We start from the raw sequence: 13,300 nt of genomic DNA, 5'->3' as shown, positions 1-13,300 counted from the left end.
AGGCGTAAACGAAATTTCAGCTTTTTATCTCTTATCGAGGTTGATCAGTTATCTGTCTGAACTGTCATTTCAAACATTAGACATTATCCAGTTAATTTTTTTTCTGTGGGCATTTGGAAAGTAGTCCCCTTGATGATAGAATCAAAATTCATTTCCAGAAACAACGTTTACAGGACAACATGTCGAGCAGGATCCCAACGATCCAGGGAAATGGCAGGTGGTGACCGTCAGCCCTGGAAATACCTCTACCACGGAGTGCGAGGCTAGTAAATTCCGGCCCAATAGTCCCAACAGTGGGAAGCGGCTCATGAAGAGGGTGGCGTGCACATGCCCAAACTGTGATCAAGGAGAAAAGTGAGTTATCCATACCAATATTATAAATGCGAAAGTGTGTTCGTTTGTTTGTATATAACAATAATAAATAATAATAAAATCATTTATTTACAGGTTTATTAAATAGTGGCAGAAATCATAGCCTAATACTATGTTTGGTTGAATCACTATACCTAAGCTGATTAAAAACTTGTACTACTACTCGTACTCATATGACCTTACTTTACGCCGTCATTAAGCAAACAATCGAATTGATTTTTGTTAAAGAGTTAGTTGAAAAGACAGACAAACGGTTGGGATTTGTATAAAACCGTAATAAAAGCGAACGAAGAATGCTGGCAACAGCTAGTAAAATAAAATATATAGGAATTGGTCTAAGCAACACGTTTAAATGTAATTTGCATTATTCCACGGATTGATGGTCGTATATTTTTTGATTTATTTTTATCAGGCCCATAAAAAATAACATCACAACAACATAACAACTATATATACTTACACTACATAACAATCTTTAAATATATACTATACATAAATACGAAACAAAAGATACGACAACTTTAACCGGGAATTTTATATCGTGACGGCGACGGTTTAGTTTCGTACATAAATAAACAAATAAATATACTACGACAATAGACACATCGCCATCTAGCCCCAAAGTAAGCGTAACTATTGTTATGGGTATTAAGATGACTGATTAGTATTTTTAGGAATAATATAAACAAATACTTATAACATACTCGTACAAATTAAAACCCAGACACTATTCATTTTCATCACACAAACATTTTCCAGCTGTGGGAATCGAACCCACGGCCTTGGACTCAGAAAGCAGGGTAGTAGCCCACTGCGAAAATCGGCTGTCACCGATCCACATGTATTGCGGCGTAATCGATAATAGTCTGACGAATATATATACGAGGTAGGCCCATTTGGCATACAACGGTCAGACGCTACGTTGTGGTTTGTTCTGAGGTTAAGTAACTCACAAACAGTCACATTTATTTTTCAAGGTACCATGGCTTCTGTTATATTTATAAACTTACTTGTTTAAGCTATTCATTTTTGTTGTCTGTTAGTCAGTAACGGCCTTACTAATAAACGTTGATCGGTCCCCTCGGCGGGTGTAGGGGGACAGATCGAACTTTATATTCCTATCTGTACCCCTGAGTGAATACATTAGGGGGACAGGATGGAATAATCCATTAGTTATTCAATGATTTATCTCGTTCTGTCTTCGGTAATTTGACATTCGAAAGACGAAGATAAAACATTGCGAATAGTATTTTTTTTGTTAATTCTCTTATAATGTAAAGTTTTTAGTGTAAAGTTTTTTTTAAATTGTTAGGTTAGTAATAAAACACACTTACGTAAAGATTTTTTGTTTATTCGTTCCCATTATTTGATTATTGCACTTATTTTTTTATATTTTTAAATCTTACTTTACATTAAAAAGTAATGAAAACATTCTTTACTTTATAAGACAAGTTAGAAAAAAGGGGGTTTAACTATACAACTGCCTTATAACTTTTATTGGTAAACGGTAATGGGGTTAGTGTTAGAACTTTATTAAGTAGATAGAGTGATGGCATGATATATTTGTTCCAGCCGCCTGGTAGACCGCAAGAAACAGCACCTGTGCCATATCCCCGGCTGCAACAAAGTGTACGGAAAGACGTCGCATTTGCGGGCGCATTTGCGGTGGCATTCCGGGGAACGGCCTTTCCTTTGTAACTGGCTATTCTGTGGAAAGAGGTGACCAAAATTTTAATTCGTTGCATTTACAATCAAATAATACAATATGTAAAGGTAATCTTATACCAAACACATAGGACACATACAACAATTTCATGCAGGAGCTCTGCGACACCTCATATACATAGAATCCCAATGTTTAAATTAGATTTAAGAAGAGAATTTAAAAAAAAGTGTTTGTACTTATGTACACGCGTTAGAAGTTATACTTCTTTGGCGTAAAAAGATAAAAATCTTATCAAACATTTTATCTTTCGCCTACGTTTTTAGAAAAAATGGAAAAAGGTAGTTTGAGTTATTGAAAGTCAACTGTCAAACCTTTTTTAGAAAAACTAAAATGTTGACTATAGCTAACATCATGGTGTCGGTTTTTTGTGACGGAGAGCGCGCGCATCGTAAAAATTTACTCTAACCATTTTGCCCTAACGCGCCAAAAAAAGGTATATCTTCAAAAATCTAATTGTCACTTGTCTACATAAATACGGCGTCGCGATCGTTGCCCTTTCATTTCATCTCCATATTAAGGGAGTTGTGAGGGGAGGGAGCCATTTTGTGGCGGCGGTCATCTTGGACCGATTTTCATCAAACACAGCCAAGAACACTCCCGACTTATTCACGTATCAAACAAAAAAAAAAACAACATCAGAATCGGTCCTTCCGTGCGGGAAATACGATGCCACAGACAGACACACACGCACACGTCAAATTTATAACACTCCGACGTTATTACAAATAAAGTCATAATTATAGGAGACTTAACAACTAAACTGATCAAATTAAGCGCAGTCCGATTCACACTTTATGACATGTCGAACTTCGTGCATTTCGATGCTCAGAATTTAATATTCAGTATCAGCTTATCAACGGGACGGTAAAGTTGAGTAGCTGCGCAAACTAGCGTCTGATTTCCTCGACGACATAAAGTTCGGACTGTGTGAAGTAATCGGACTGTACTTCGAATATTTTTTTCTGCTGCATGAAACGACCTCAAATTATTGAATTGATACAGCCGCCATACCGCATATTTGAAATTTGTATATCAAATTAGGATATTGGATAGAAAGCGGTGATAGCCCAGTGGACAGGTGAAGGAAAACATCGTGAGGAAACCGGCATACCTGAGAGTTCTCCATAATGTTCTCAAAGGTGTGTGAAGTCAATCCGCACTGAGCCGGTGTGGTGGCCTTCAGTGGCGTGCATTGCATATATGCAAATAAGCAGTGCATACCCTACCCTCAGGGTCTTAAAGAGCCTTCAGATAGGACCATTAAAGTTTTGTAATTAAAAAAACACTAAGTAAAAAATATATGAAAGCGCCATCTAGTAATGAGCGGCCAAACTTCTAGGTCAATTGTCGCTAGACAGGCGACAGCGCAAATAGCGCGCGCGAGGCGTAGGTATAGCGTACAAAATAAAATCTTCTACTTCGTATTTTAATTTCTAACCGTAAATGCTAAACATTTACCTTTTAAAACACGTAAAAATACCTATATTATTATTTAAATCTCATGTTATCGATTGCAGGGTAAATCAATTATTATAAATCACTCGACATATGACGCCATCTACTGTTGCATAGAAATATCAAATAAAATAATCACGCCTAAAGAACGAATCGTTCTGCTAGATGTGTGGGTGTAAGTTAGTAGTGTGTGTCGTGTAATGTTATAATCGTGCGCTTGTACTTACAAGATTAGCATCGGTCTTGTGTGAACAGTTTCATTCATAAATTCTCTAAGTGTAGGTGTCCTATAAGCACTGCTTACGGAAGTGGAGTAATCAATTACGTGTTTGATTTTTTTATGAATAACATGATTTGCTTGGTTTGTTATTGTTGTATAATGCCATTATTCTTTTTTAGAAATAAAAATATCATTAACAAGTGTAAATACCTTACAGTGTCTTTTAAGAAAATTAAGAAACTAATATTATCAAATGACTAATTTGTTATAAAAACGAGTTATGAAATCAAACGCTGAATTAATCCCCTTCCTTCCGGATCCCCGTGCAAATAAGACGTGTTCACTTTGTTTTTATGTTTTAAATTAATTTGTTAATTTATATTGCGTAGTAAAAATTTGTGCCAAATAATCGGACAGCATAAAATCTGAAGAGCCGCGTAGTGGAATTACTTCGGCGTCGCCCACAATACTGCTGTATTAACTGGAACCAAGTTTCGAGCCGTATGTACATAACGATAAGCTTCCAATTATAAGGAGCATTTTTACTTTACTTGGGACCAGGCGGGATCAACTTATACTGGACAGAAAGCAAAACTGTATGAAATCGCCGATTGTCACCAAATAACGTTGACCCCTCCGTGGCGCCGATCAACGAACTGTCCTTTCTACTCTTATATATTTCTGAACGCCTGGTACTCGAAGCTGCGCACGCGCAGTGATGCCGCTAAATCGCGCGCAGCCGAAAAAGGATCATGCCTCTTCTTTATCTTTAGAACAAAATCTTACTGATACCGCCTTGGACCAAACCAGTAATGAAACTATTTGTAGTACACCAAAATTCACTATACGCAATCTGAAAAGGAGACGTTCTGAGTCCGATAGCGATGTTAAGAACTTCATTTCGGAGATGAGACTAATGTTTCAGGAATTACAAGCTAAGCAATCTGAAACCATCGAAAAATTGTGTTCCACAGTTGATGATCTTCGCTCTTCGGTCGAATTTTTGGCTGAGAAATACGACTTGCTTGCTTCCAAGTATGAAAAATTGGAAACGGACCGTAAGGAAGATCTTAACCATATAAAAATGTTGGAGGATGCCCTAGAAAGAACAGAAAAGTCCTCAAGGGCTACTTGCCTAGAAATAAGAAATATACCGACACAGAGCGCAGAGTCGAAAAATAACCTATTAAACACAGTAATCAACACTGGCAAGGCCCTTAATTTAGATATCCAGCCACACGAGATTAAAGACGTTTTCCGTATTAAAACCAAAACCCTAGACAGAAAAACCATAATTGTCGATTTAACAAGCGTCATATTGAAAGAAAAGATTATAAGCGCGGTCCGCAGGTTCAACAAGGGACAGAATAAATTAACGACTGAACATCTAAAAATCCAAGGGCCCGCCAAGCCTGTTTTCATCTCGGAAAACTTGACGACGAAAATGAAGAGCGTGTTCTTTTTAGCTCGTGATTATGCCAAAACTAATGATTTCAAGTTCTGCTGGGTGTCGCACGGCAGGATTTACTTACGGAAAAGAGAGGGTGGTCCGCTTATTCAAATCTCTGGCGAATCCGACTTATCTGACCTTAAGAATCAAAAGTGACTAGACTTTCAAACAGTAACCCAGCATCTTGGAATCATTGGCTTCGAATTTGAGAATATTTCTTTTATAATTAACTTTTATAAGGCTTTCTATTGTATCTTTGTGCTTTTCATTACCATAGTTATTTCACACACTTTTTACACATACACTTCATACGCACTACTCGTCTTTTACACGACATTTATGCAGCAACCATCCATAAAGTTTTTCGCCTCTTCTACTCTCAATTTTTGTTTGTTATTTACAGTAACAATGTTAATAAGCAAAAGACCGTTTCTAGAGTATCCACGGAGCCCTATTTCTGAGTCTTCTGTTACTTCTCCAGTGTTAATATTTTACTTACATAATGGATGACATCCTCAACATAGCAAAGGATATAGAACTGATAACAACATCGAAATCCATGGTATGTTCCCCTGATGAGACTTTACTTCACGTGACCAATCCAGCCGAATGCTTCAAAGTTATGCACATAAATATACGCAGTATTAATTGCAACTTCGATAGCTTGCTGGTTCTGTTACATAGAATAAATCACCGCCTAGACCTAATAGTTTTATCTGAATGTTGGCTAAGTAAGACACCGTCCATTCCCCCCTTAGATGGTTTCAATGCCTATGCTTCATCATTTAATAGCCAAAATGATGGAATCGTTGTTTATATACGATCTAATATGACCCATGAAGTCAAAACCACGAATTTAATTGATGCAAACAGTCTCTCGATAATACTCTCTAATTCCATCGCTGTAATCGCCATATACCGCTCCCCATCATATAAAAACCTTAAACCTTTTTTTACTAGCCTTGACTCAGAGTTAAAGCTCTACAATTCTTATAAGCATGCAATACTCGTTGGTGACCTAAACATTAACATTGCAGCTGGTAATCGTGATACCTCTACTGATGAATATCTCAATATGCTTGCTGTGAATGGAATGCTACCTGCACACAATCTACCTACAAGACTCAATAATTGTCTAGACCATTATTATGTTTAGATCCCCAAATCCTGTCACCACTCTGGTTTTGGACACCTTCATTACTGATCATGCACCTATAATTTTTTATTGCAATATCAAAACAAGGGCTCAATCTATAAATCGAACAACTCAGAAGCTCGATATCAAAGGCGTGGTTACAAACTTGGAACAAGCTGATTTTTATCCGATACTCAACTATTCTGACCCTAACAAAGCAGCTGTTTTGCTCATTAATACAATTTCTGATGCTATAAAGGCCAATAGTCATGCTTTGGTCATCCCTAGTAAAAAAAGAATTATAAAACCTTGGATTACCCCCGGCCTACTGAGATGCATTCGACATAGAGACAGCTTATACAGAAAATCAAAAAAACAGCAAGACAATTTAACTCTTAAAGCTACTTTTGTTCGTTACCGTAATTTCTGTAATAACATCCTCAAGAAAGTTAAACAAGAATATGAGCGTAATGAATTTCAGAAGGCTAGAAATAATGCTGGAAAAACTTGGCACATGATTAAGAAAGTTGCTAATCTCAAACAAAAAGAGTTTACCTCCTCTGAGTTGCTAAATTTGTGCAGTAATCCAAATGATTCTGTTGACATGGTTAACAACTATTTTTCCAATGTAGGGGCAAATCTTGCAGAAAAAATCGTTATACCACCTGGGCTTCCAACGAATGCAGCCTACTCTCCCAACAATAGTTCCTCAAATGCTATGGCATTACTTCCAGTAGACTTTGATGAAATAGTAGATGCAATACGTAGTCTCAAAGACAAAAGCGCAGTGGGTTGGGACGGTATTCCATCTGCAGTTATCAAAGCCGGTGCACATGTTCTCATTCCAATTTTACAATACCTTTTTAACTTATGCATTTCTCAAGGAATATTTCCCACTGCTTTCAAAAAAGGCGTTGTGCACCCTATTTACAAATGCGGAGATAGAGGCAGTGTCACAAACTATAGACCAATTTCGGTACTAACATCTCTGTCCAAGATATTTGAAAAAATACTGAACAAGAGGCTGCTAAGTTACATCAATCGAAACGGCATATTATCAGACCACCAATTTGGTTTCCGCAGCGGCAAATCAACGGAAGACGCAGTTTCGAAACTCACTGAAAATATTTTGAACAATATCGACAATAAATTAAAATCTGTTGCTATTTATCTTGACCTTTCCAAAGCCTTTGACACCGTCTCCATCCCAAAGCTGCTTATTAAACTCGAGAAAATAGGTATCAGGGGTCTGGCTTTTAAAGTTTTTAAGAGTTATTTAACACGGCGTACCCAATACGTCAAGATAGGTAATTTCCTTAGCAACGAGTCCTCAATTGACTACGGCGTTCCACAGGGAAGTGTCCTTGGCCCTACATTGTTTCTCATATATATAAATGAGTTGTGTTGCCTACCTCTCCCCAACTGTAAGATTATCACATACGCGGATGATACAGTACTCCTTGTATATGGAAAAACCTGGGAAGAAACCCACAAATTTTCGGAATCTTGCATGAAATCAGTCTTGAATTGGTTGAAACTAAATTTGCTTACTCTCAACATTTCCAAAACAAAATTCATTACCTTTGCTTCTTCCTCAACCTCACAAGCACCTTCATCTTTTAATATTCGAGCTCACCATTGTCCCAGTCTTGATAGTGTCTGTAACTGTCCACTACTAGAGCGTTCACTAAGCACAAAGTATCTCGGTGTGATTATGGATGGTTCCATGACATGGTACCACCAGATCGATTCTTTAGTATCTCGACTGAGAAAACTCATTTTTGTTTTCAAGCGCTTGAGAAATGTGCTTGACATGAGTTCCTTAAAAATTGTTTACTTCTCCCTAGCTCAGTCAATTTTATCCTACTGCATAACCTGTTGGGGCGGCTCCGGGACAACTTCAATGTTGAGACTTGAAAGGGCTCAAAGATTAGTTTTAAAAGTCATGTGTAATAAACCCATCCTTTTTCCAACTTGTGAGCTCTATGCAAACACTAAGGTCCTGACAGTGCGACAACTGTTTATTTTATGTACCATTTTACGAAAACACCCCGAAGTTCCCTACGATCCAATTATTAAAACAAAACGAAGAACGGATTTGGCGGCTACATATAAGTCTGTTCGTACTGCAATTTCCAAACGGCATTATCCTTTCTTAAGTTGTCTACTGTACAACAGAGTTAACAAATTATTAAACATACTTCCCCTCACAACTCACATTTGTAAAGAAAAATGTTCCAAATGGCTTCAGTCACTCTCTTACGAAGAGACTGAAAAACTGCTATTAGTAGTTAAATAATGTTTATTTTCATACTCTTTCGCCTTATACACATGCACACGCTCGCATTATCACTCCAACTCAAAACAAGCATACACACTCACACACACATATACACATGCACACGCACACACATGCACACATACACACAACAATTATTATGTTTCTTGCATGCTGAACTAACTGTATACTTTATTTATACAACAACTTGGTTTAGAACATAATATAATAATAGCTTTAGTTTCGGAGGTGGGCGCGGCGGCTGGAACGCAGTTTTAAACTTTTCCTGTCGCCATCGTCTCTATTGTTATTGATCCAATGTAATCTGATCATAAATAAATGAATTTTTAATTTTTTTAATTTTAATTATGACGAATGAATTGTTTACGTTTTTCAGGAATCACTGGAAAGTGAGAAATTTAACAATAAATATTGTTTTTATTTATTGTTTACATATCAAAGTAAAATAGCGTTCTAATCTATACTTACAAAAAAATTAAAAACATATTTTGACTAATTTCGATTGCAATATTTTCATTGGCATATTCAATCGCCATTATTGTTTACCTTCGAACAATGCTCTATGGCGTTGGTGATAAATAAACGGTTCAAGTGCATAAATTCAGTAACTTATAAAAGTTTGAGTAGTGATAGTTTAATGTGTTAAGGTTAATTTATAGTTTATTCATTCATTTTATAATGAAAGCATATTCGTGCGGCCTTTGTTTGGGTTCAGTGTGCCTGGAAAAAGTACTTAGAGAAAACTTTAATTTCTATCCTTATATCGTAAAATTAGAAATCATTCGCAAAGGAAGGTGTGTACCAATGTTACAAATATCCCAAAAAAAATGTTGGAAAAAAACATTATCATCAGTGTGCTTAGAAAATGCTGCCGAATGGTGTGTCATAATTTTGTGACGTAAATCAGGGTATGTACTTTTATTCAATGAGCAGTAGATACACGATAGTATTAAATCAATCAAAGATATAACTTTCGTAAATTAATTTGATTATAAACCGACATACCTATCTAAAATCTAAATTTTACTTTATGTTTGTGCTGAACACCTTGTGCATACCCTGGGTCCAAGGGCTATGCACGCCACTGGTGGCCTTATCACCTTCTTATTGTGGGAGGAGACCCGTGCCCTATAGTGGGTAATGGTGATGATGATGATTGGATAGAAGCTGGCGTTACTTTTATGAAAAATATTATATATATTTGCGGAATAACATAGATATTAAACATTGAACTTGATTTTCATATCATTAAAATTATTGCAATCTAAAATAGAAGCTATAGGTTCATGGTAGTTAAAAAGGTAATAAACAATTTTGATTCGAAGTTATTTTAATATCTAGTGAATACCGCATCAATTGTACTTTTATATCTCGTTGTTCTAATATCAAATTCTCTATTCAATTATTCAAATACCTGCGTCAGGAACGTTGTCGCGAGTCCAGAGATTTTATATCATCAAAAAATATGCGTACCGCGCTAAAAGATGTTTTGAGTCTAAACAATTATTTATGATGCTCCGATGTCCGAGCGAAACGTGCGTAAAGACTGTTAAGATCTGTTTGGTGTGGAGTATAAAGATTGTAGAAATTATAAATTACACCACACAGATTCTCCTGCATTTCGCGTAATATAGCAAATTAAGCTTAATTTTCCTAATACTCGATTTAGGATGCTTCTTATAAAACAAACTATTAATTTTCTTTAATATGTTATGTTTAGTATATACTATGTTTTATGTTTTTTTTATGTTAATTTAGTTTTAAATTCTTATATTTAATTTTGTTTGTTGTACCACCTACTTATTTCTTATAACATTTTCTTGTATGCCTTTGGTTGCCTGGAAGAGATCGCTATTTAGCGATAAGGCCGCCAAATTGTACGTTCTACCTTATTGTGCTGTTGTATTTGTATCTCTGTAAATTTTCTCTGTGGTGTACAATAAAAGTGTATTCATTCATTCATTCATTCATTCATTCATTCATTCATTCATTCATTCATTCATTCATTCATTCATTTATTCAACTATTAATTTCATTTCACTGTTTCCAAACCAGCAATAGTCAAAATTCATAAATTTTGTTGTCAGGTTTACGCGGTCTGATGAGTTACAGCGACACCGACGGACGCACACGGGGGAGAAGAGGTTCGAGTGCCCCGAATGCAGTAAGCGGTTCATGCGCTCTGACCACCTGGCCAAGCACGTCCGGATACACACCAAGAACCGGATCACGGTGAGTTCTTATAATAATGCTGCTAAATAAAGTATTTCTTTAAATTCCACTACCAGTCTATCTGAGCAGTTAAGAGTTCCGGGACGATGTCGCGTAGATACCGATTAGGGGTATAGTTATAGTTTAAATATTAAGAGTTTATTATTGTTTCACTGGTTTCTTTTTTTTTAAATTATAGTAAATTTTGTTAAGTATGAGTTCGAATTGTGTGCAAATTGTTTTTCTGGTGAACTTAGGTGTGTTCAAATATTAATTGGCTAACAAAAGGTAAACTATTTAAAATGTAAAAAAAAAAACAGCTCTCTCTTTTGTTTGTTTTGCTTTTTTTTAATTTTGGCAAACAGCGTATATAAACTTCTTAATTGAAATTACTAATCATAATTAATTTAATGCGCGTGGTGACCTTAATCGTTGTGTTTTCAAAGATTGGATGATATTCTTTGTCATTTACCACAACACGAATGGTAACATTTAAAGGTCATGTCGAGTCAAATTAGCTCTTTAGGTAACTGGGCTTGCTTAAATTCAAGACCCTAGGAACGCCACTGCATTCAACAAGCTATGATTACTTTGGGGCTAGATGACGATGTGTATATTTTCGTAATTTTTTTTATTTTTTTTATTTTAAAACCTGCTCTAAGCACGCATTTAGCACGAATTATTAAAAAAACTCTTAGATCTTAATCGTCGACTGTAAGCACTATTTCAAAACGGAGATCTTGGTGTTAAAAAATTACATTTTTACTGATTATTTCTTTGTATTATTAGGAAGTGGCAACATCAACGCAGTCAATGTATTCCGACTCAGGCGACGACAGTTGCGATGAGAAGATGATGCTCACCATAGAAACCATGCAAAACCCAGAAACCGAGGAAAAGCTCGTCATGATAAGGCCGGGACTTAAACTAGAACCAGATCATATTGATAGCTAGGAATACGAGGTACTCTTCGAAAACTTATAAGCTTGCTGGTGCAATTTTAGACAGTTCTAGAAAGTTCGACAAGCCGAGTTAAGAGCCCAACTACAATGAAATGATAGAAACCATTCAGGGTTCGGACATTGAAGATATTCTCGTCATAATAACGACGGAAGATAATTTCCAGCTCGTTTGTATCGATGGCAACGGTTACGAGGAAAAATTCAAGGTCATAAAGTGATAAGCTTGGTGGTGCAGTTTTAGACAGTTCTAGAAACCCAGACAAGCCAAGTTGGAGCCCTATCAGATTTGTGGAGACCAAGCAGGGTACTGACAAGAAGGATCGTTATTATAATGATTTAGAAACCCGATCATATCGACAGTTACGAATACGAGGGGCTCTTCGAAGAGTGTTAAGATTTGTGGTGTAGTTTAAGAGGCTACTGGAGGTTCGTTCTAGCCACGTAACAGCCCAATTGCAATGTGAAAGGATGCGATGATGAAAAGGAACTACTAAACTAAAATGGTGTGCGATTATTATGCGGGACACTTTAAAGTGCTATCTTACATAGTTCTAGAAACCAGGTTCGACCCGAATCAGAATTATGTAAAATACGCAAGGACCGAGCTAAGAAATAAAATCGGGCTCGCAAACGTTGACTCGCGTATCGGAACATTATAGCGCCATTGCAAAACGGACTTAAGGCTACTCTGCTTAGAGTCCTAATTTCTGTAATAAAGATTTTTGATTCGCACATGTTCTGCCAAAAGCACCAGCTGTAGAATTGAGCTTTAATGCAATGTTGCTAAGTTCTATTTTACTCTGACATTTCGATTTCGATACCGGAAATGGACTGCGGTTGCCAGTACTAATCAACGTACTAATCTCGTACCAAGGGTACTAGTGTAAAGATAGAGCTCGATTATATCGATATGAGTACATAATGTACATTGGAAGTGATAAAGTGATAAGTGAGGTGTTGCAATTGAAGAGTGGTCTAGAAACATTGATACGGCCTAAACAGGGACTTAATAGTGAAAAGAAACTGGTCATGATAATGGTGCCAATTCTGTTACACTCCAATCTCTACACTAAACTAAATTGACTAGTGTCCAGATAAATTCTCCACTCTCAATATACCTAGTGTACATTATTCTAGTAGTCAAGCCTTTCCATTTGATACCCATATTGAGGGAGTTGTGAAAATAGCATGAAATTCGCAATTTTGTGGTGGCGGCCATCTTGGATTTGTTATTTGTTACAGTTTATAGTGTTCTATTAGTCAAGCCCTTTCATTTGATACCCATATTGAAGGAGTTGTGGATAAATACGCCATTTTGTTGCGTCGGCCATCTTGGACCGATTTTAATTAAACATAGCTAAGAGCCTAATTCTCCTTTCAAACAAAATACCCAAAATTAAAATCGGTTCATCCGTTCGGGAAATACGATGCCAAAGACAGACACACACTTATAACATCCTGTCTTTTTTG

General features: G+C 36.5%; 1 protein-coding gene across 1 annotated transcript in view; it reads left to right on the top strand.

Moving 5' to 3' along the window:
* Positions 1 to 13,040, top strand: part of LOC120637320 (transcription factor Sp3-like) — a 35,160-nt gene extending 22,120 nt beyond the window's left edge. The window contains exons 13-16 of the mRNA XM_039909109.1: positions 159 to 354; positions 1,945 to 2,091; positions 10,745 to 10,889; positions 11,658 to 13,040. Of these exons, the coding sequence (XP_039765043.1) occupies positions 159 to 354; positions 1,945 to 2,091; positions 10,745 to 10,889; positions 11,658 to 11,822 (653 nt within the window). The 3' untranslated portion in view covers positions 11,823 to 13,040. The remainder of the gene's footprint in view (positions 1 to 158; positions 355 to 1,944; positions 2,092 to 10,744; positions 10,890 to 11,657) is intronic.
* Positions 13,041 to 13,300: the final 260 nt, after the last annotated feature.

Source organism: Pararge aegeria, chromosome 3 (assembly GCF_905163445.1).
Source record: "Pararge aegeria chromosome 3, ilParAegt1.1, whole genome shotgun sequence".
NCBI classification, from domain to species: Eukaryota; Metazoa; Arthropoda; class Insecta; order Lepidoptera; family Nymphalidae; genus Pararge; species Pararge aegeria.
Note: the sequence above shows the minus strand (reverse complement) of the source record. Positions and strands in the feature narration are given on the sequence as shown.